This window comes from Meles meles, chromosome 1 (genome assembly GCF_922984935.1).
Source record: "Meles meles chromosome 1, mMelMel3.1 paternal haplotype, whole genome shotgun sequence".
NCBI lineage: Eukaryota > Metazoa > Chordata > Mammalia > Carnivora > Mustelidae > Meles > Meles meles.
This window is the reverse complement of record NC_060066.1, coordinates 118,970,147-118,993,997: the sequence shown is the minus strand read 5'-3', so window position 1 is coordinate 118,993,997 and position 23,851 is coordinate 118,970,147. Positions and strand designations below refer to the sequence as shown.

The 23,851-nt window shown below is 39.9% G+C and overlaps 1 protein-coding gene across 1 annotated transcript in view; it reads right to left on the bottom strand.

The window, feature by feature from the left end:
• Window positions 1–2,495: 2,495 nt before the first annotated feature.
• The window catches only part of SLC16A1 (solute carrier family 16 member 1), a 49,913-nt gene continuing 28,557 nt past the window's right edge, over window positions 2,496–23,851 (bottom strand). The window contains exons 2-5 of the mRNA XM_046018489.1: window positions 18,962–19,222; window positions 12,966–13,109; window positions 7,629–8,495; window positions 2,496–5,276 (exon numbers count right to left, since the gene is read on the bottom strand). Coding sequence (XP_045874445.1) covers window positions 5,005–5,276; window positions 7,629–8,495; window positions 12,966–13,109; window positions 18,962–19,178 — 1,500 coding nt within the window. The 5' untranslated portion in view covers window positions 19,179–19,222 and the 3' untranslated portion in view covers window positions 2,496–5,004. The remainder of the gene's footprint in view (window positions 5,277–7,628; window positions 8,496–12,965; window positions 13,110–18,961; window positions 19,223–23,851) is intronic.

Genomic DNA, 23,851 nt, shown 5'->3' with positions numbered 1-23,851 from the left:
AGGACGCACATCCCTCTTGCTCAAAGAGCTGGGCATGTATGCATCAGCCTCATAAACTGGTCATTTCATCCATTCATTTACCAAAGAAAGACCATTACATTTGTAAGAATAAAAGGAGGGGGGAAAAAGAATAAGAGGAGGATCTGATCAAAAGAATTTGATAATTTAGCTAATATTCTTTATTTTTAAAGTATGCTCTACACCCAGCGTGGGGCTTAAACTCACAACCCTGAGATGGAGAGTTGCATGCTCTATTGACTGAATCAGCCAGGCGCCCCAAATTTAGCTAATATTATTTTTTTTAAAAAAGATTTTATTTGACAGAGAGAGCACAAGTAGGCAGAGCAGCAGGCAGAGGGAGAGGAAGAAGCAGGCTCTCTGTCAAGCAGGGAGCCCAATGTGGGGCTCAATCCCAGGACATTGGGATCATGACCCGAGCTGAAGGCAGCTGCTTAACTGACTGAGCCACCCAGGCGCCCCAGCTAATATTATCTTTAAAAGTCACTTCCAAACTGTCCTAAGTAATGATCCATCTTGGGAATTAGAAGAGCAATTTTTTCCCAAGTATTAATTTTCTTTGATTTTTTTTTTTTTTAATAGTCAGGAATTTATGCTCATGAAGCCCTTATTTAACATAAGCTGTTACATATCAACTAACCTTTCTGATAACCGTGGGAGGGGGTTGGTACTAATTATTATTAACAACTTACAGAAGGAGAAAACCTGATGCTTATGGAGGCTAGGTAACTAGGTTGAGGTCACCCAGCCTCAGTTTGAACCCAGGTAGCCTATACTGTTAGGCAATTTCACTACTAGCTATCCCAGTCTCCTCTGCGCAGGTCAGAGTAAAAGTTAGCAAAATGCTAACGATGCTGTTCCGCTCAAGGAATAGATAGATAATCTACACATACACATGGTACTTTTCCCAATTGCTGTCATTTGAATGATTTTGTCACTATGGTCCAGACTGAATTGGGGGGAAAAGGGGAGACTGAATCTAAAATGCTAGAGCTAGAAAACATTTCAGAAGTGATGTACTTGAAACCCTCTAAATGCTTCTAAACTTTGAAGTAACTCAGCTTAATTGCTCACATCTGGGCAAGCCAAGCAAGCTTGGGCTGTCGCTTCCTCTCAAGAACCAAAAGAATTTTCATATTGACACAAGTCTGTCATTAACCTCTTTCTTCATGTCTTCGAGGCAAATGCCTGACCTGATTATTAAGACAGGCCATGTTGCAAAAGTGGAAATTTACTGTTCACCTTCCTTCATCTTTCTGAGCAAAACAGGGAGAGGGGGTACATACCTGATTATTGGGTTTGTTATACTGTGAACCATTTGCTAGGTAAAACCCAAACATTTAGGTTTTTCATAAAAACTGATACCCATTTCATTCTGAAATTCAATACAGTCAAACACTGGCTCGTACAAAAATATTAAATGGCTCTTAACACATTTTTTTTTCTTTTTAAAATACAGGATTAATATTGACATATTATCTAAGGTACAAACAAACTAAATTCAGACAACTCAAGAATTCAGACGATTAGTCTTCGGTGTGATTATCAGGGATAAACCACCTCTGAAGTTTCCATAATTTGTCTTTACCATCATGCTTTCCTGGGTATTTTGTAGAAATTATTCATTTATCCTAACTAGTTAAGATAATTTAAATTCTCAACAGACGGGAGTGTGCCGGTTAATACAGTCTTGTCACCATGATCATCTATAATTGCTAACCTATCAGTTTAAGTAATACTCCAGCTTTGGCTTAGCAGCTTGTTACAGAGTAAGCTCTTAAACAGTGCCAAGCATTTTTAGGGCCTACGACTACAGAAGAGCTGTACATGTTCTCTCTGAGACTTATGGAAGGTGTGAGACAGAGAGAAAATGAAGATGGGCAGGTGGTCTTTGCATACATTTGTTTCCCAAAGCAGCCACAGAAACTGTGTGAATTGGAAGAAAACTGTCCTCACGTGGAGTAAGGGACAATAGCTTGGCTCAGAAAGCCCAGCTGCTTCTCAGCGTTTAACACAACCTACAACACAGACAGGATCCGCTGACTAATAACAAGGAAAAGATGGCACAGAGTCTGTACTGGGTTTTATGGTGGGCTGTTACCACAACTAATCTTGAATAAATACCTTAATTTCTGCCTCTTCAGGGGAAAAAAGTCTGGGTTGGACTGGGCAATAGAAGGTTTAATTCCAGCTTTGAGCCAGTTTTTAACCCTTTACTAACAAGATTCAACTACTGAACAAAGACTAAGGAGGGTCTTAGGTATGGACATAGCTCAATGATTGGGATGGGAGTGATGGGGTTCAGGACAAGGCTGCCCCCAAATGTGCCACTTTGAAATGTGGAGTATTTGAGCTGAAGGCAGTCAATGCCTAGCAGACTCAAGAAGAGCTTTTTACTTCCCCTGTAACTGCCTTAAAAAATTTAGATAGGGAGCCTGTACCAGGAAGAGAGGTATTACCATTTTTTTTTTTTTTTAAATGCAAGACTTCTCTATATTGGCATGGTCTACCAAACATTTGCTCTTCCCATCTTCGTATAAATTGCCTTCATTCCTTTTGAAGCTACAGACCCCTACCCGCCCCTCCTTGGCTTTGGATGGCTTGTAAGTCTCAGCTGTCTGATTTTGTTTTGTTTTTTTTTTAAAGATTTTATTTATTTATTTGACAGAGATCACAAGTAGGCAGAGAGACAGGCAGAGAGAGAGGAGGAAGTGGGCTCCCTGCCGAGCAGAGAGCCCGATGTGGGACTTGATCCCAGGACCCTGAGCTCATGACCTGAGCCGAAGGCAGAGGCTTAACCCACTGGGCCACCCAGGCGCCCCTGTCTGTTTTTGACCCTCTCATGTCTATGTGAAGTTCCTATATGTATGAAATTAAAATTTTCTATCTTATCTGTCTTATGTCAATTATTAGGCCATCCAAAGAACCTAGAAAGAAGGGAAACTTTTCTTCCTTAGAGGAGAAAATAATTCTGTACTCCTCTTCCACTCCACCCCTTCCCACTTCCTTCTCAAGGACAGTGATCCTCATTTTTATGGAAGGGGAAAGAGGCACATAGAGGTTATGGATTCAGGTCTATGGAAAACAGCAGAGTCCCAACTGGAGCCAAGCCTGCCAACAATCACAGCAGGCTTCTCCCCTAAAATTCCTTCTCCATCTGCCATGACACTCAGGCATAGAAAAGGAATTTTCATTGTGTCCTTAAGGTTAACTGCTTTGGATGCTTTCAGAGAGGTGATTTCAAAATTCTCCTCTTCCCTGCCTTAAAGAAGAGGAGGAAAGAAGAAAAACAAAAATAAGCCATATACACAGCTCCCACAGCACATAAGCTGAATGATTTAATTAGTAAGGGCCAAATTGGATCTTGATAACGAAAATGAAGACACAGTATTACTTTCTCAAGAAAATAAACATTTAGAGGGAGAAAGATTTCTTAAAAAAAAAAAAGGAAAAAAAAGTTTATTTGGAAAAGCCAGCCTCTTACACAAAAAGTTTTGTACCTGTACTTTCACTGTGTCAATTACAATGATACTTTAAAATGCACTAGATATGATTTATTGAGTGTCTATCATTATCTTCTTGTGCATTTTAGAAGATATTAGGTTAAAAAATATTTACAGATTTGATTCTGGTCCATCCTCCCAATCCTTATGCTAAACTCATTTCTCTACTTTTCAAATAAGTAAAAAGGGTCACAATATCTTTAGGTTTCTGTGGAGTAGTAAGACTGTGTCTAATAATTATAAGCAAAACATAATTTTTTTTTTTCAGGCCTTCTCAGTAAAAGAAATGGAGCAACTTCTCTCCCAATCTTACTCTTACTGGTTTGCCTGGGGCCAAATCACTCTGGCTTTAATTAGCAAACATTAAAAAAAAAAAAAAAAAAGAAACAAAAAAAAAAAACCCCTAAACACACAAAGACTGAGTATCTCACACACAGCTCTAAGCTAGACACAGATATAATGGAGCCACTACGAATCAATGGGGGGGGGGGGGATTCCAGGAACACCACCACCAACAAAAAATTCCAAGCCTCACAGTTTAACTAAGGTTTTGGTAAAACTGAAGGTGAATTCAGCTGCTGTTTGAAATATCTGCCTACATTTAATCGGATGTGTTGTGTTTACTAAGGAGGCACAAATACATAGTTTTGCATATTTTAAAATTAACTTTTAGAGTGAAAAGTACTAAGTAATTTCAAAGGGGGCAATGGTCTATAACCACTCAAAATGTGTCTTTGAAAAGGGAAAATAGTAATTTAATGAAATAAATTCTCAAGCACTAATAATATTAGCATCCTAAGAAAAGATTCCAGAGGGATGCTGTTGAGTACAATGTATCTAGAACAGCCAAGATGTTTCCAAAGTTTTATGCCTTAAATTTCCTAAATATTTAGCTAGCAGGCACTATGCCAGGCAACTACTGATACAGGGAAAATATTTTAGACAGGATTTTATAATATCCCAACTTCCAACCAATATTTCTATTCATAAATCTTCCAGTGATATGTCTGACAGTATATTACAAATAACAATGAAGCAAGATTAATTTTAAATTTTAGATTTGTCTTGAACAAGTTAGTTGTTATTTTTCCTTATAATGTAACACTTAAAATAGATGAATTCAGCAGAATGGTTTAAAAAGTTAAGGCTCCCTAAAGAGTTCTAAAGACTAAAACTTAAGGCACATATTATAATCTTCTGGACACTGTTAAAAGCTAGGATTTAAACAAACAAACAAACAAAAAACCACCACACTACTGCCTTCTCTCATTCTTTGCCAACCACTCCCTCCCCAAAGGTATGGCATTTTTAATTCAGGCTACTGGTAAGGAGTGAAACAAAAATCCCATCCATGAACACCTGGTATGATTCGCACACACATGCCCACTATCGTCATTGAGCACCACTGCTGGAATACAGGCCAGTAGATATTTTCAGGTATCTTGGGTCACAGCTACTTCATTGACCCTTGGGCCACACAGGTTTAGACTGGACTCTCCTCCTCTTTGGGACTCCCTTCTGTGTCCTTCTGCTCTGCAGATTCTGCTGCATATTCTTTTGGCTTCTCAGCAGCATCGACACTTGTCTCCTCCTCTTTGTTTTCCTTTTTCTGCTGCTCCTCTGCTTTCTGCTCTTTCGCCACAAGTCGGTAATTGATGCCCATGCCAATGAAGAGATAGAGGCCTGCTACAATAAGGATCACACCACATGACCAGTAGGTGTATTTGTAGTCTCCATAGATGTCATTCAGACGACCTGAAGATACCCAAAACAAAGTTATGTGGACAGACGTAAACATGTACACCTTCCCCCAAAGAGAGCTGAAGGATCCACTCAGAAAGATGTCAGCCAATCCTCAAAGAGCCCACAAATGACAAATGCTTCTAAAAAGGGACTGCTAACAATGATCTCATCTTTTATGACATCACACTTGATTTAAGATGGCCTTGCTTATGCCGTTACTTTTAGCAACTTGAGAGTAATGAAATCTTGGCCAATTGGAATAGGAAAAGGCCTAGAGATACGTAGAATCAAGTCTCCCCCTTCACAATGGAAAAATGTGTGGCTCAGAAGAGATGTAGGAGCCTTGCCCCAGGCTCCAGACCTAACTGCAGCATCCCGCCCAATGCTCTTTTGCTGACATCAGCATTCCCGAAGAGCAGCCCTAGGGACACTTTCCTGTGCTACAGAATTAACTAACAGCAACACCTTTCCAACTTCCAGTCGTAAGTGCTTAACCCTCACAACAGGCAGCGTCTGTCATCACACTTGCTGTATAATCTGCTGACTGAAGTTAGAAACCTTGGGTAACTTGTCCAAGCTCACAGAGCTAGTAAGTGAAGTAGCCTGGCTTGAACCCCAGGAGGTCTGACTCTGAAGCCTGACCTGTAACCTCCCAAGTGTTTCCAGAGTCAGACCTAGGAAATGGCACAGCATATGCTTCTCCAGTGAAGGGAGCATATTAAAGATTTTGCAAGGTCCTCTAGTAGAGACATTTACTAAACTTAGCGTTCCCAACATTTTTTTTGGCCATGAAATCCTTATGATAATAGAATTTATTAGCATCTCATCCAATTGGTATGTTAAGGAATAAACTCTGGAAAACCCTACTCTATCCCTCAGAGAAGGACCGAAGAGAACCAATTCAAACACCATTCCATGTGTTTTTCTAACTCAGGGCACTGGCCATCCAGCAATACTTACTGTGCCTATACTTGTTCCAGGCACTGGGCTGCTGGCCCTTAGGATAAGGGAAAGCAGAGGAGAAAACCTCCACAGTTCAGTGGACAAGAGAAATGTTAATCAAATAATTACACAAACCATGACAAGGAGGGTTTGCAAGCAGAAAATAGGGGGTTGGCAGCAGCAAGCAGGGTCAGGAAGGCTTCTCTTAAAGTGTAAATGAAGTGGAGACCTAGAGGGGGATGGGAGTTACCCAGGAGGAGGGGATGGGAGAAGGCTGGGGCCAGGAACAGCAAGTGCAAAGGCAGGTGGGAGGAAGTTCTGACGTGAGAGGGGAAGGAGGAAGGGCGGGGTTGCTGGAACAGAGAGAACAAAAGGTGAGTGACAGGAAATGAGGCTGGAGAGATTGGTGGCCAGGCTGGGGACTCCTTGTAGGCCACAGGAGGGAATTTCATCTTCACCCTGAGAACAGTGGGAAGCAACTGGAAAGATCTAATCAGCTGGGCTATCAGGTTTGTATTCGCACAGATAAATTTTGCCTGCAGTGTAGAAAACAGATTGAAGGTGGGATAGAGTGGATATGGGTACACCAGCCAGGAGGCTATGCGAAGCCCAGGAGGCTATGGGAAGCAGCAGCCCAGAAGGAATACAGGAGCTGTGAACAGGGTGGTGTGATGGAAAAATGGGCTGACTAGAAAGAGACTTAGGAGGTGGAAATTGACAAGTCTTGGCAATCATTGGATATGGGGTGGAAAAGAACAATAGAAAAGATAGCTGTAAGACTTCTTTCTTTTGTGTATCCTCACTCACTAGCTAAATACTTTCAAGAAGTATACACCTAAAAGGAGGGCCAAATTGTATTTTCACTAATATTATCTAATGAGCTATTAATTTAAAAGATGAAGTATTTAATAACCTTAGGAAACAGTTCCCAAATCATATCTTCACTTACTAGCCATGTGATATAAGGCAAATTATTTAACCTTTCAAAGTTTCTATTTCTTATGAGGTAGGAACTACAACAGTTCTATTTCATAGGCTTGTGAGATATAAGAGAATATAGAAAATTAACAGTCCTTGGTAAACCATGAGCTTACATGGTAGCTATTATCAGAGATGGAGTTGTATTTTACATGTTTTCTACAACAAGCACATAAGTTTTTTGAAGAGAAAACATACTTCAAAAAAGAATGCCATTTGTAAAAATATTTGACTCCCCTTTCAGGTGGATGGTTGAGTGTAATTCACTTCTGTAAGAATCGAGCAGTTCTGCTGTGCCAAGCACGGTGCCAGCACTGAGGCTAGAGGAATCGGAAATACCTTCTGCCACCAGGCAGCTTACTAATCTTGGCTTTCTAGCACCCTTCTATCTTCTATGCCTGCTTCATGTTAATAGAACCAAAGAGGGAGTAAGGCATACTATACCTAAAAGTGGTGGCCCCAGGAGGACAGGACAGCATTCCACAATGGTCACCAATCCCACGGCGCTGGAGAACCTCTGGGGTCCAACGAGGTCCATCAGGGTTTCAAATAACACGGAGCTGAGCCACCCAAATGCAAATCCGAAGAATCCAGCATAGACACAGAACCCAATGTAGCTGGAGGATAAAGGCGCTAGCAGATGACACACTCCATTTGCAACAATAGAAGCTGCAAAAAAATACTGAACTCGAGGTCTTATCCACTTGGTGTTGGCTACGAGTCCCATAGAAGGTCTAGCTACCATGTCAACAAAAGCCAGAATGGAAAGAAGGAAGGCAGATTTCTCACTAGAGTAATGTTGACTCTTGCCATAATTACTAAGAAAGACCAAAGGGGTAAATAGTCCAAAAAACATGAGCACATTTCCGGAGAGGTATAGCAAAAAGCCTCTGTGTGTGAACAGAGATAAATCCAGGAACTTATTAACTGTTTGGAAAATGGACCGTTTCTCTTCTTTGTGGTTTCCTCCAATAAGATCTGTATTTGCGTCACTTGACCCCTTTTTCTCTTCAGATTTCCCAGGTTCCTGAAGGGATTCTTTGGACCTGTCTTTCCCCGCACTTGTCACTGGGGGCCCTATTGGTCGCATCAGGGCTCCAGCCACACAGCAGTTTAGGAGGAGGCCCCCGAGAATTAGGAAGCTCCCTCTCCAGCCAAAGATACCAAAGAAAGCCTGATTGAGGGGGGCGAGGGTAGAGAGGAACACAGGGCTGCCGGCCATGGCCAGTCCATTTGCCAATGGTCGCCTCTTGTAGAAATACTTGCCAATCATGGTCAGAGCGGGATTCAAGTTGAAGGCAAGCCCAAGACCTGGGAGGAGGGGGAAAAAGAACCACATAAATGTCAGAAACATATTAGGGTTCAAACCTCAGCATCACTATTTAATGGCTGGTAAGATCAGACACGTGAGTGTTTCCTGATACATAAAAGAGGCATACAGTGCTACTGTGAGTAAAACATTTAGAAGAGTGCCTGGCATATAGAAAGCACTCAATAAATGTTATTTTTATTATTGTTGCTTATATTACTTGAAGGTGAGTAACTATTTGTCTAGTCTTACAGAATCATCTGAGGAGTCACTGTAACAATAGAAGATCATTATGTAGATAGTTACAACTAGAGACAAAAGTTTTACAACAGAAAATACAATACAAAATTATTTCTTTTACAGTAGTATCAAAAAGTAAAAAAACAAACATGTAATGTATATTCACTACAAAAACATGCTCACTATAATTCCATTACTTTCCTAAAGAGTCACTGAATTTAAAAACAACAAACACACATACACACAATTTTCAGATAATAAAACACAACATTATCAAGGTGTCAGTACTTCCCAAATGAATGCATTAATTTAATATTATTCCAAATGAAATGTCAGTGCATTTCATTTGGAATAGGTAAAATGACTCTAAAACATACTTAGAAGAATGCATGGGCATCAACCAGGAAAGTTTTGATGGTACAAGAGGAGTGGGACGAACTTTAACAGATATTTAAGTGTTCCTCTAAAAGCTACAATCATTACAACAGTGTGGCTCTGACTCAGGTAAACACTTATCAGTGAAAGTGGTCAGAAAGTCCAGGAACATACCTGATTTTATATATATATGTAGATCGATCGATCGATAGATATCTGTATATAAATGTAAATTATTTTTTAAAAAGATTTTATTTATTTGACAAAGATCACAAGTAGGCAGAGAGGCAGGCAGAGGGGGAGGGGGAGCAGGCACCCCACTGAGCAGAGAGCCCAATGGGGGGCTTGATCCCAGGACCCTGAGACCATGACCTGAGCTGAAGGCGCCCCATAAATGTAAATGATTTAATATATATAATGTAAAATGTAAAATGAAATGTATATTACATTTTAATGTAAAAATGAAATTTTAAATTACTATAGAATTATTCAATAAACAGTGCTAGTCAAAGTAAATACTCAAATAACTTCTAGATGGTCTCCCTGGCCCCAAGTTGCTCCAGCTCCCTACCATTTATGTTTAAGGTATTCACAGAGGCTTAAACCAATACACCAGGGCGGACCACTCTCTTAGTTCAGGCTTGCTAAGGGCTTCCCATCTTTAACCTTTACCTTGGCTTTTACCTTCCTTCCTCATCTCATATGAGACCATTCTCACCTGTGCCAATAAGCATACTGTTGACCTGGGGCTTAGATTGCCCCAAATTTTCACAAAGCTTGTTTCCTGTTGCTACTCAGATCTCTTGGTTAAGGTCATCTCTGCAGAGCGACCTACCTTTGTAGATTACCACTCCTTCCCTGTCAGAACAATTTGTTTTGAGGCTTTGTATAGCATTATCACTACCTGATATTCTTCCTACTTATAAATACATTTGTGAGTAGTACTGTCTGTCCCCTCATTAAAGAGTATGATTTAGCCCTAGTTGTTGCTCTATTCCCAACAAAATCTAGAATATTGCTTGACACACACATGGTTGTTACTCAGTAAAAATTTGAGGAAATAAAAGAACAAACGAACAAACTGAATAACCATGTGGGAACAAAGAGAGTTTCATATTTCTTCATTTTATGTAAAATGTTTTCCTCCAATCAGAAATTTTAAATGTAAAAAAAGGAGGGGGGAAAGATTAAATTTAATCCTTATCAAACTACCAAGAGCATTTTTCACAGAACTAGAACAAATAGGGACGCCTGGGTGGCTTGGTTGGTTAAGCCACTGCCTTCAGCTCAGGTCATGATGCTAGGGTCCTGGGATCGAGTCCCGCATCGGGCTCCTTGCTCAGCGAGGAGCCTGCTTCTCTCTCTGCCTCTGCCTTCTGCTCTGCCTGCTTGTGTTCTCCTTCCCCAACCCTCTGAGAAATAAATAAATAAATAAAATCTTAAAAAAAAAAAAAAGAACTAGAACAAATAACCCTAAAATTTGTATGGAATTACAAAAGACCCCCAAATAGCCAAAGCAATCTTGAAAAAGAAGAACAAAGCTGGAGGTATCACAAGTCCAGATTTCAAGTATATTACAAAACTGTAGTAATCAAAGCAGTATAGTACAAGCACAAAAATAGACACATAGATCAAGGGAACAGAATAGAGAGCCCAGAAATAAACCCATGATTATATGGTCAATTAAATTAGTCTTTGACAAAGGAGGCAAGATATGCAATAGGAAAAAGAGAGTATCTTTAACAAAGGGTGGTGGGAAAACTGGACAGCTACATGCAGAAGAACGACACTGGACCACTTTCTTACACCACCTACAATCATAAACTTAAAATGGAGGAAGGACCTAAATGTGAGACCTGAAACCATAAAAATCCTAGAATAGAGCAGAGGCAGTGATTTCTCTGACATCAGCATAATATCTTCCTCATATGTCTCCTGAGCCAGGGGAAACAAAAGTAAAAATAAACTACTGGGACTGCATCAAAACAAAATCTCCAGCACCACAAAGGAAACAATCAACAAAACAAAAAGACAACCTACTGAATGGGAACAGATATTTGCAAATGACATATCTGATAAAGGGCTAGTAGCCAAAATATATAAATAACACACACACACACACACGCACGCACCCCAAATAATTCAATTAAATAATGGGCAGAAGACATTAGACATGTCCCCAGAGAAGAAATACAGATGGCCAACAGACACATGAAAAGACTCTCAACATCACTCATCACCAGGGAAATGCATATTAAAACTACAATGAGATAACACCTCATATGTGTCAGAATGGCCAAAATCAAAAGCTCAAGAAACGACAAATGTTGGGGACGATATGGAGAAAAAGGAACCCTCGTGCACTATTGCTGGGAATGCAAGCTGGTAGAGCCTCTGTGGGAAGACAGTAGGGACGTTCCTCAAAAAATTAAAAGTAAAATTACCATATGATTCAGTAATTCCACTACTGTATATTTACCCAAAGAAGATGAAAACTCCAGTTTGAAGGGATATATGCACCTTGATGTTTACTGTAGCATTATTTACAATAGCCAATTATGGAAGCAACACAAGTGTCCACTGATTGGTGAATAGATAAAGAAGATGTCATACACACACACACACACACACACACACGAATATTATTTTTGTTAAGGATTTATTTGAGAGAGAGAGTGTGTGCATGCATGCATGCGAGAGTGGGGAGGGGCAGAGGGAGAGGAAGAGGATCTCAGAAAGACTTCCCACTGAAAAAAAAAAAGCCCGAGACAGGGCTCAATCCTAGGACTCTGAGATCATGACCTGGGCTGAAACCAAGAGTCAGATGCTCAACCACTCAATGCACTGAGCCACCCAGGCACCCCTATACAATGGAATATTATTCAGCCATAAAAAGAATGAAATCCTGCCATTTGCAACAACATGGATGGATCTAGAGAGTATAATTTTATGTTAAATAAGCCAGCAAAAGAATACAAAGAGCATATGATTTCACTCGTGTGGAATTTAAGAAATGAAACAAATGAACCAAGGGGCAGGGGGGAGACATACCAAACCAAAGCAAGCCAAAACCCCAGACTCCGAACTATAAAGAACGAGGGGAGAAGGGGTTAGGGGGATGGGTAAAATAGGTGAAGGAGATGAAAAGTACACTTATCTGGAGGAGTACTGAGTAATATATGGAATTGTTGGGTCACCAGATTGTACACCTAAAACTAATAGAACAGTATGCTAACTACACTGGAATTAAACAATTTTTAAAAAGTAGGCAAATACATTCATAATCTTGGCATGGAGAACAACTTTGTAATAATGATATACTAGACAAAAATCATAAATATTGTGAGTTTTGAATACCCGAAATTGTAGATGAAGAGGGGAAAAGATAGAATAAGACTAAACTAAAAAATTTTCTTTCAAACAAAATTCAACAGAAAAAAAATTGAGACACACACACAGCGAGAGAGGGAACACAAGCGGGGGGGGGGGGGGGCGGGTGGGAGAAGGAGAAACAGAATTCTGGCTGAACAGAGAGTCGGATGGATGCAGGGCTTGATCCCAGGACCCTGGGATCATGACCTGAGCCAAAGGCAGATGCTTAATGCCTGAGCCACCCAGGTGCCCCGTCTCTTTCATTATTCATTCATTCAACAATGAACACCCACTATATAACAAGAATTTCTTTAGAAGTTTGTTTTTCTTGTACCCTTTAATGTATTTATAGCTCTTCAAAATGATAATCAAGTAATTTCTTTAAGGTCAGAATTTCACTCAAAAGATCTGAAAGATGAACATTAAATGAATACCAAATAGCCAGCAATAAATTAATGCTTGAAAATGAATCAACAGTAACTCACCTCCAACAACTCCAACACTCAAGTAAAGTTCCTTAACAGTATTACAGAACGAAGCCGCAATCAAGCCACAGCCTGACAAGCAGCCACCAACAATCATGATTGGACGACTGCCATATTTATTCACCAGAATACTGCTGATTGGACCTAGGAGAGAACCAGAAATTTAGTAGCAGAGAGGAAAGGCACCAACTCCCTCATATCTACACAAGGCATTGAGGCTAAATTACAAGTCCTTTAAAATAAACAGATAAAAACAAAGACAACAGTAAGAATACCACATGTGTATTAGAAAATAAAGATGCGAAAACCCATCGTGTATCTTCCTTATGAATATTGGATGGAATTTTACTAAAATATCAGACTCTGGTTCTCTCCTTAATCTTCCTGTTATAAGGCGTAACTGGCTGAAAACACTTGTTAATGGATGCTCATAGGCTTGTTGATCTAAGATATGACGAACATATTTAGTAAAGTTTGCTCTGTTTTAATTTCTGGACAGGCACTCTGATATGATGATTATTAGAGCATTATTTACACATTACCATAAATGTATTTAATGTCATATTTTAAAAAAAAGATTCCCTGAAAAATATGTAATTATTTTTTCCAAGTTTAAGTAGCTTTGTAATTAGGAAATCTAAATTGAAAACAAAAACTGTTCCCAGTTATACCTAGATGTCTCAGGTACCAAAATGAATATTTCTTTTAGAGTTAACTTGGTTCCATGCCTAAATTACTGTTTCATGGTAGCAATACTGTAAAAAAAAAGCGTGCAGGAGATTAAGTCAAATAATGATCAAAATATCTTGGATCTAACAACTCAAGAAGATGGGAAATAGAGTGTTATCTAAAATAATCAAATTAAATTTCCTCTGATAATCAAATAGATCCATACCAAAATACCAGTTTTCCTTCAGTGTGAGAAAGGGACCCAAATAAAATATGAAGTATCATAAGGATAAGGAAGAAAAAGACTTGACGCATTTAATGTATCAGTTTTCAAATATGAGTATCAAATGGGCTCTCCTTACTTGCTACAAACAGATATAATCTGTAATTCTCCTATTCCCCTTTCCAAATTTTTAAGTGTTTATTATAACATGGGGTGCCAAGGGTTGGCTCAGTCGGTTGAGGCTCCAGTTTTTGGTTTTGGCTGGGGTCATGATCTGGAGTGGTGAAATTGAGCCCTGCATAGGGCTCCACACTCCTTAGGGAGTCAGCTGGCAGATTCTCTCCCCCTGCCCCTCCCCCGCCACCGCCTGCACTTGCTCGCTCTCTCAAATAAATCTTAAAAAAAAAAAAAATAAGAGCTGTAACACAACTCTTAAGTAGACTAACAATATTTTCTGATTACCCTGAATGACATTCATTGCATTTTATTTCTTTATAGAAGAATATACCCATGTCTGTACTGCATGGATAGGGACTTGTGGGAAGGGCAACTTTCTTTACATGACACCATACCTCATCTGCCTGTTTAAGGTAGATGACTGCAAACAGACAGGATCAGTGCAATCCATCAGTGGGGAAGGGCACACAAGGAAATGAACTGATGTTTGAACTTTGCAAAGTCACAAAGCTACCGAGGACCAAGTTTCAAATCTAGCCCATTTCCTCCCTATTATGTGTACTCCATATATTTGGAACTAAGCTATAAAGCAGAAGACATAAAAATTATATTTTTCTTCTATTAGCACAGTAAATTCGGACTTTATTCTGTTTATTCTATAATTAGTTCCTTAGAAGACAGTAAGTCCATTTTTTAAAACAAATATAGAATGTATGTATTCAGAATATATTACTAGTTATATGTTGACATATTCTATTTCCATAAACACTATGGGAAATTCTGCAGTTACTTGTATTCTAGTATTATACTCCAAGTTGCAGTATGATGCAATTAAAAGGTCAGCTCTGACCCTAGGGAACCCAGATTCAAATTATGGTGTATGTAAGCATACAAGAAGGAGGGGGAGAAGCAGGCTCTCCGCTGAGCAGGATGGAATCATCACCTGACCTGAAGGCAGCTGCTTAATCAACTGAGCCACCCAGGTGCCCCATTTTTTTCTTTTTAAAGATTTTATTTATTTACTTGTCAGAGAGAGAGCGAGCACGAGTGAGAGCACAAGCAGGGGGAATGGCAGAGGGAGAGGAAAAAGCAGGCTCCCCCTTGAGCAGGGAGCCTGACTCAGGGCTTGACCCCAGGACACCAGGATCATGACCAAGCTGAAGGCAGGTGCCTAACAGACTGAGCTATAAAGGTGCCCCAGAATCAAACTTTTTGATATCCTAGTGTTTCAGAGGACTACGTCTCTTTAAGGGCTGGATCAAGAACTGGCTGCCAGCAAAGACTTCCGACCCAATCAAGGATATATATAAAGAAGTTTTCATTGAATTTCTAAGTCACTTCATGAAAATATCAGGCCATGGCTGGTTTGGAAATAGTCTGAATTTACAGCTTGTATAAGATGAAAAGAATTAAATACTGAAAGAATATTCATGAAATATTTCCATATAATTTGGTCATGAAATAGATTTCGGTACAGTCAGAATTACAAAGATCAAAATCCTGCCACACACAAGTAGAAGTTAATACTGTAACATCTGCAGGGGCGCCTGGGTGGCTCAGATGGTTAAGGGTCTACCTTCTGCTCAGGTCATGATCTCAGGGTCCTAGGATAGAGCCCCACATTGGGCTCCCTGCTCAGTGGGAGACCTGTTCTCCCTCTCCCACTCTCTCTGCTTGTGTTCACTCTCTAGCTGTGTAATTCTGTCAAATAAATAAATAAAATCTTAAAAAAAAATACTGTAACATCTGCAATATTAAACTAGGAAATGTTAAGGACATTAGTGTGAAACTGAAAACAGGCAAATTTACACTTCCCTTTAAAAAAAAAATAGGAAAAACTCAAATAAATAAAAGAGTAGGCAACTAAAATCTCTTCCCTAAAAATACTTACACTCTAACAAGCATCAGCACATATCTCTGAACCAAAGTACTAAAAAATAAAAAAATGCTAAACCACTCATAGTTCAAAACATCAGCACTGAGGATGTGGGCCAAATACATTAAATTAAAGAATTGTGGCAGTTGAAAACTGATGATAACTCTTAGGGGATATGCCACCTAGGAGCCAATCAAAACAAAATAACCCATTTAGTAAAAATTCTGCCACAAGGCTCTCGATATGCAATTTGTCTTTCAGAGCTATTTCAGGAAGGATGGCCCCAATTAGCTATCATTAAAAATAGAGAGGGGTACAGTTTGTAGGCCTATTATAACACAAATTCAGAGAAATGTGCTAGTTATCTCTGAGTGAGGACAAAGAAGGAACTGTTTTTCCAGAAGAAAGTGTCATGTGCCATTAGTACAACTGACATCACTTCTGATGCAAAATGCAAGTGGTTCTCAAGCTCTTTGGCAGCTCCAAATTGTACATGTGAACCTCTGGTTTATAGTCAGCTTAAAGATACAGTGAGCACCTGGAGTACGTCTGGATAATATTTATACCAGTTTCTTCCAGTCATCATAGTTAAAACCTGATTAGAAAATCCTGGCAGGGGCACCTGAGTGGCTCAGTGGGTTAAAACCTCTGCCTTTGGCTCAGGTCATGATCCCAGGGTCCTGGGATTGAGCCCCGCATCAGGCTCTCTGCTCAGCAGGGAGCCTGCTTCCTCCTCTCTCTCTGCCTGCCTCTCTGCCTACTTGTGATCTCTGTCTGTCAAATAAATAAATAAAATCCTTTAAAAAAAAAAAAGAAAATCCTGGCAGATGGGAGGTCAAAGCCTCCAAAGCTACTGGCTCTCAGAAGCTAGATAATATCCAAAGTCCCTTTTGACTTCTCTGAACTTACAAAAAGAAAACAAGTACTACAATTTAGCACTTATAGTCTCTTTTTTTAAGATAAAAAAAAATTATTTATTCGACAGAGATCACAAGTAGGCAGAGAGGCAGGCAGAGAGGGCGGGAAGCAGGCTCCCTGCTGTGCAGAGAGCCCGACATGGGGGCTCTATCCTAGGACCCTGAGATCACGACCCGAGCTGAAGGCAGAGGCTTAACCCACTGAGTGCCCCACCCAGGTGCCCCAGCACTTATATTCCCTTAAAAGTACTGGACAGGGGGCACCTGGGTGGGGCACTCAAGTGGGTTAAGCCTCTGCCTTCAGCTTAGGTCATGATCTCAGGTTCTTGAGATGGAGCCTCACATTGGGCTCTCTGCTCAGCGGGGAGCCTGCTTCTTCCCCTCTCTCTCTGCCTGCCTCTGCCTACCTGTGATCTCTGTCAAATAAATAAGTAAAACCTTAAAAAAAAAAAAAGTACTTGACAGAATAGGCATACCTTCAAAATTCAAAAGGCATAAAATAAAAAGATATACAGTGAAAAAACTTAAGTCTTCCCGCTTCTGTTCCCAATCACCGAATTCACCTCTAAGGCAACCAGGTTACCTGTTTTTTGTAAATGAAATTATATGTTTAGTTAAATTATGACTTCAACTATTCTTGTTTCATGAGTTTATGTTATTGTCTCAATAGGATTATAAACTCCCCAAAGGCAGGGATCAGGACCAAGTGTTCTCTAACACAATATCTAGCCTAGTATGAAATATGTGCATACCGCTAAACATTGGTTGACTCTGCCACCAGGTTATTGGAATTCCAAGAATGCCTATTCTTTTTTTTTTTTTTTTTTAAAGATTTTATTTATTTGTCAGAGAGAGAGGATACACACAAGCAGGCAGAGAGAGAGAGGAGGAAGTAGGCTCCCTGCCGAGCAAGGAGCCGGATGCGGGACTCGATCCCAGAACCCCAGGATCACGACCTGAGCCGAAGGCAGTGGCCTAACCAACTGAGCCACCCAGGCGTCCCCCAAGAATTCCTATTCTAAGGTTTTACAGTCAACATACAGAATCTTTGTATTGGCTATGAAGGAGCTACATGTGAAAATAATCTGAGATACTAAACTGCTACCAAAAAGTAGTATTAACAGAGGTGAAAGTTTGGCTAACTAAGCAACATGAGACACTGTCAATCTCAGTAAATAAATACACTTGGCTTTAGAATCTCACTAAGCAACTATATTTTAAGTACTATGGAAGGTTTTGAGTTTTACATTTTACATTGTAATTAGATGTTCCAAGGGGAAAGGGAAACAGAGTATTTTAAATGATGTTAGTTAAGCAACATACTCTTCACATTTCCTTTATAACATGTCAAGGAAAACAGAAGGGAAAAAAATGATGAAACTTAAGTTTAAGGTTCAGCTGAAATGCTTTCAGGATGAATAACATCACAAGGAAGAATGGGAAGATTTTCATTCAGTTCTTTAAATCTAACACCATGAAAAGATTTTACCTGAGACTTTGAACTATACTACTAAGGTGGGCCTGATTTACTTTAATTCTCCCAACATCAATTTAAGAAAAATCTTTATTTGTGGGATGCCTGGGTGGCTCAGTTAAGCGCCTGCATTCAGCTCAGGTCATGATCCCAGGATCCTGGGATGAAGACCTGCATTGGACTCCTTGCTCAGTGGGGAGCCTTCTTCTCCCTCTGCCTGCCATTCCCCTTGCTTGTGAGCTCTCTTTCTGACAAAAAATTGAATAAAATCTTTGAAAAAGAAGAAAAATCTTTATTTGTGTTTACATCTTAAGAATCTAGCAGAGAACAGTAAGAAAAATCAGCTGTGCATGTTATTTCTCTGAGAATTACTTCTCTGAGAATTATTTCTCTGAGAATTTTTTTTTTTAAAGATTTTATTTATTTATTTGACAGAGAGAGATCACAAGTAGGCAGAGAGGCAGGCAGAGAGAGAGAGAGAGAGGGAAGCAGGCTCCCTGCCGAGCAGAGAGCCCGATGTGGGACTCGATCCCAGGACCCTGACACCATGACCTGAGCCAAAGGCAGCGGCTTAACCCACTGAGCCACCCAGGCGCCCCTCTCTGAGAATTTTTAATGATACTGAGTTGAACCAAATCACAGGCCCTCACAGATACTTACCTCCGCCATACATGACAGCCAACATGATTGAGGATATCCATGATACTTCACTGGTGGTGGCATTGAATATGCCTTCAATTTCTTTGAAGAACACAGTAATGGATTTGGGAAATGCATAAGAGAAGCCGATGGAAATGAAAGCTCCAACTACTACTGCCCACCCCCAGCCTCCATCTGGGGGAGTGTATCCAACTGGACCTCCAACTGCTGGTGGCATTTTAAGTGTAGATGAATTCCAAAATGCAGTTCAAATCCAAGTATCTGAAGGACATAAAATTAAAATACCATGTCAGTAATAAAGCACTTCCACCAGTAAAGCACGTCTACCCTTTATAACCAGCTCTCAAGTAACCAGAATTGTTTCCCAATATTACTTTAGCAATAGAGATGATCTTCTAAGGACATTATGAGAAAAAGAGTCTTAGGGCCCCCTGGGTGGCTTAGTTGTTAAGCATTGCCTTCAGTTCAGGTCATGATCCCAGGGACCTGGGATGGAACCCTGCACCAGGCTCCCTGCTTAGCAGGAAGCCTGCTTCTCCCTCTCACAGCGGTTGTGTTCCCTCTCTTTCCCTGACTCTCCCTCTCTGCCAAAATACATAAATACATAAAATCTTAATTAAAAAAAAATAAGAAAAGGAAGAAAATGAGTCTTAGATGGGGCACCTGGGTGGCTCAGTTGGTTGGGTTACTGCCTTCAGCTCAGGTCATGATCCCAGAGTCCCAGGACAGAATCCTGCATCAGCGTCCCTGCTCAGTTGGGAGGCTGCTTCTCCCTCTGACCTCCCTCCTCTTGTGCTCTCTCTCTCTCACTCTCACTCTCTCCAATAAATAAGTAAAATCTTTAGAAAAGAAAAAAGAAAGAAAGAAAGGAAGGAAGGAAGGAAGGAAGGAAGGAAAAGAGTCTTAGAGTCATGGTATTGCCAAGAATAGCATAAAGGAAAATAGCTTCATACCATTTAAGGAGCCATAACTGAAATATATCCTGTTCAATACAGCCTTTGTATTTCAAATAAACCTACTTGTTTCAGCAGTTAGTATAATTCCTCAAATTACTAACTAACTGTGTCATTTGACTTATCTGCTTGCAAAATTCACGCAACACATGCCATATGCAAGTTTCAGCCTTGAACAAAGTCTTTGTAAATTTTCCTCCTTTCCCAAAATTTATTCTTCAATCCTACCTTTACTTTCTCTTATTTGCTGACAAAATATTAGGAAGTGGGTACGCGAGTCACTAGATATGCAGGAATTTACAAAACAGATCATTCTGAACACCAAAGAATTTCATTCAGTGGGCTAGAAAATTCTCTCAGAAAAGTTTCCTTTTATCTAATTGTTTTGATTCAAGGTATTTTTTTCCCATTATATAAGAAAAGACCCTAAACATCAGCTAGTCAATATAAACTCACAAACTGAACTATGCTGTCAAAAGATGGTACTTCAAATTATTTATTTATTTATTTATTTATTTATTTATTTATTAAAGATTTTATTTATTTATTTGACAGAGAGAGAGATCACAAGTAGGCAGAGAGGCAGGCAGAGAGAGAGGAGGAAGCAGGCTCACCTGCAGAGCAGAGAGACCGATGCGGGGCTCGATCCCAGGACCCTGAGATCATGACCTGAGCCGAAGGCAGCGGCTTAATCCACTGAGCCACCCAGGCGCCCCTTATTTATTTATTTGACAGAGAGAAAGATCACAAGTAGGCAGAGAGGCAGGCAGAGAAAGAGGGGGAAGCAGGCTCCCTGCTGAGCAGAGAGCCCGATGCGAGGCTTGATCCCAGGATCCTGAGATCATGACCTGAGCCGAAGGCAGAGGCTTAACCCACTGAGCCACCCAGGCGCCCCAAAAACTCCCTTTTTCTTGAAGTCACCCAGTACTAATGAATAGCGTGGCTAGAAAATGTAACTTCCTGTTAAAGTGTGAACAAGATGAGTGAGTGTGTGATGGTAGTCTTGCCTGTTTTCTCATGAAGCTCTCCTTTTATTTATTTGAAGCTAACTTCTACCTTACAACTCATCCTGCAACACTATGTTAGCATGTCCATTTCAAATGATCACCACTCAGATTTATTACAGCAATAAATACTGGTCACAGGGGACAAGTTCACTCTTTGCTACAACATTCTTTAGTCTAAAATACAAATCCTAGCTTATAATATAGTAGTAGTATAGTAGTCAACTGCTAACCACTGTTTCTTCCAGTCCATTTGAACACTTCAAATATGATTTAGTGGTAGGAAAAAAAATAGCTCATAAGGGAAGTTTCCCTAAAAGCAACAGTATAGGTTTCAACAGTTCTACATGACATTATACTGGAGGTTCTAGCCTCTAGAGTATGCAGACAAGAAAAAGAAATAAAAGGTAAAAAGACTAGGAAGGAAGAAGTTGTCTTTAGTCACAGATGATATAATTATCTATGTACGCAATGCTAAAGAATATTTTTAAAACGTTCCTGAACTAAAAATGAATTTAGGGGCTCCTCGGTGGCTCAGTGGTTTCTGCTCAGGTCATGGCCCCAGGGTCCTGGGATCAAGCCCGCATCGGGCTCTATGTCCAGAGGGAGCCTGCTTCCCTCTCTCTCTGCATGCCTCTAGGCCTACTTGTGATCTCTGTCTGTCAAATAAATAAAATCTTAAAAAAAAAAAAAAAAGAATTTAACTAGGTTTCAGGATATAACAGTAATAAACAGAAATTATCTGTCTTTATATATAAACCAACATCAGAATTTGCAATTTTAAATAATACCATTTAGAACAACATCAAAAAACTATTGAACAGGGATACATCTGGCAAATAATGTGTAAGATGTATACAATGAAAACTACAAAATATTACTAAGAAATTAAAAAACAAAAGACAATCCATTCTCATGGTTTGAGAAACTCAGTATTTAAATTAGGCAAATATTTCTAAAGGCACGCAACAGCACATTTACTAAAAAGTGTATAAACTGATTTTAAGCTACAGGTTGGGAGAAAATAAATACAAAAAAATAACCAACAAAAGACATGTCCAAAACATAAAAAGATCTTTAATGACTCAGTAGTAAAGACAACTCAATTAAAAATGGACAACAGAAATGGAGAAATAATTTATCAAAGAAGATACACGGATGACAAAGAAGTACATGAAAAAATGCTCAAAATTGTTAGCCATTTGTAAAACGCAAATTGTAATCAAGAGATACTAATACATATTAGAATGACTAAAATTAAGACTGATAATATCAAGAGTTGGTGAGGATATGAAGCAAACAGAATGCTGTTGTTGGTGGTAAAGCAAAACGGTAGAGCCAGGTTGAAAAACATTTTGGAAGTGTCTTAAGAAGTTAAAGATATAAACATATGATCTAGTCATTACATCACTTGGTAAATGAAAACATATATCTTCACAAGACTTATGTGAGAATTTCCTAATAGCTTTATTCATAACAGCCCCAAACTGGAAACAACCCAATTGTCCTTCAACAGTGAATGGAAAAACAAATCATGGCATAGCCATATATTGGAACAACAGACTTAAACTATCGATGCATGTAAGAATATGGATGAATCATAAAAGCATTATGTTAAGTGAAAAAAGACTAGACATAAGACTATATTCTGTATGGTTACATTTATATCATGCTCTAGAAAAGGCCAAACCCTAGGGCACCTGGATGGCTCAGGGTTAAGCCTCTGCCTTCGGCTCAGGTCATGATCTCAGGGTCCTGGGATTGAGCCCCGCATCCGGCTCGGTCCTGGGATTGAGCCCCGCATCTGGCTCTCTCTGCTTAGCAGGGAGCCTGCATCCCCCTCTCTGCCTACTTGTGATCTCTCTGTCAAATAAATAAATAAATAGAAAGAAAGAAAGAAAGAGAAAAGGCCAAACTCTAGTAACAGAAAACAGATGAGGGACTAGAGAGATGAGGCTGACTGCAAAGGGGCCTGAGAGAATTTCTCTGGCCCATGGAAATGTTCTGTTACGATTGTGGCAGTAGTTACACACCAAATTGTATTTACCATATGTAAATAATACCTCAGGGGCATCCAGGTGGCTCAGTAGGTTAAGAGTCTGCCTTCAGCTCAGGTCATGATCCCAGAGTCCTGGGATCAAGCCCCACTCTTTGGGCTTCCTGCTCAGCAGAAGCCTCTTTCTCCCTGTCCCTCTGCCACTCCCTCTGCTTGTGTTCTCTTACTCTCGCTCTCTCAAATAAATAAATAAAAATCTTAAAAAAATAATACCTCAACAAAAATGATCAAAAAAAATAGTTCAAAGACAGTGACAAGGAGGATAAAATCTGTTCAGTAGCATATGGAGATTATACAGAAGCAAAAGGTGATAGCAGGCAAATTCTCTCTCGACTATCTGGTGATTAAAAGAAAGAAAAGGAAAAGGAAGAAGACTAGGAAGAGGAGATGACATACTCTTCTGGGAATTCACAACTACAGGTCTGGGTGAGCTTGTGCATGGCAGGGCAATGTCTGTGGGAAACTTCTGTTGTTCTTTTAGATATATACTATGCTTGACTTTGCTAGCAAAGATTTCCCACAGATAAAGCCCTGACAAACAAGCTGACAAACTATAAATTCTCATTCATTTAAAGTAGGCTGGAGCCCAGCCGAGGGTCTGAACTCACAACCCAGAGATCAAGACCTGAGCTCAGATCAAGAGTCAGATGCTCAGGGGCGCCTGGGTGGCTCAGTGGGTTAAGCCTCTGCCTTCGGCTCAGGTCATGATCTCAGGGTCCTGGGATGGAGCCCCACATCAGGCTCTCTGCTCAGCGGGAAGCCTGCTTCCTCCTCTCTCTCTCTGCCTGCCTCTCTGCATATTTGTGATCTCAGTCTGTCAAATAAATAAACAAAATCTTAAAAAAAAAAAAAAAGAGTCAGATGCTCAACTGACTGA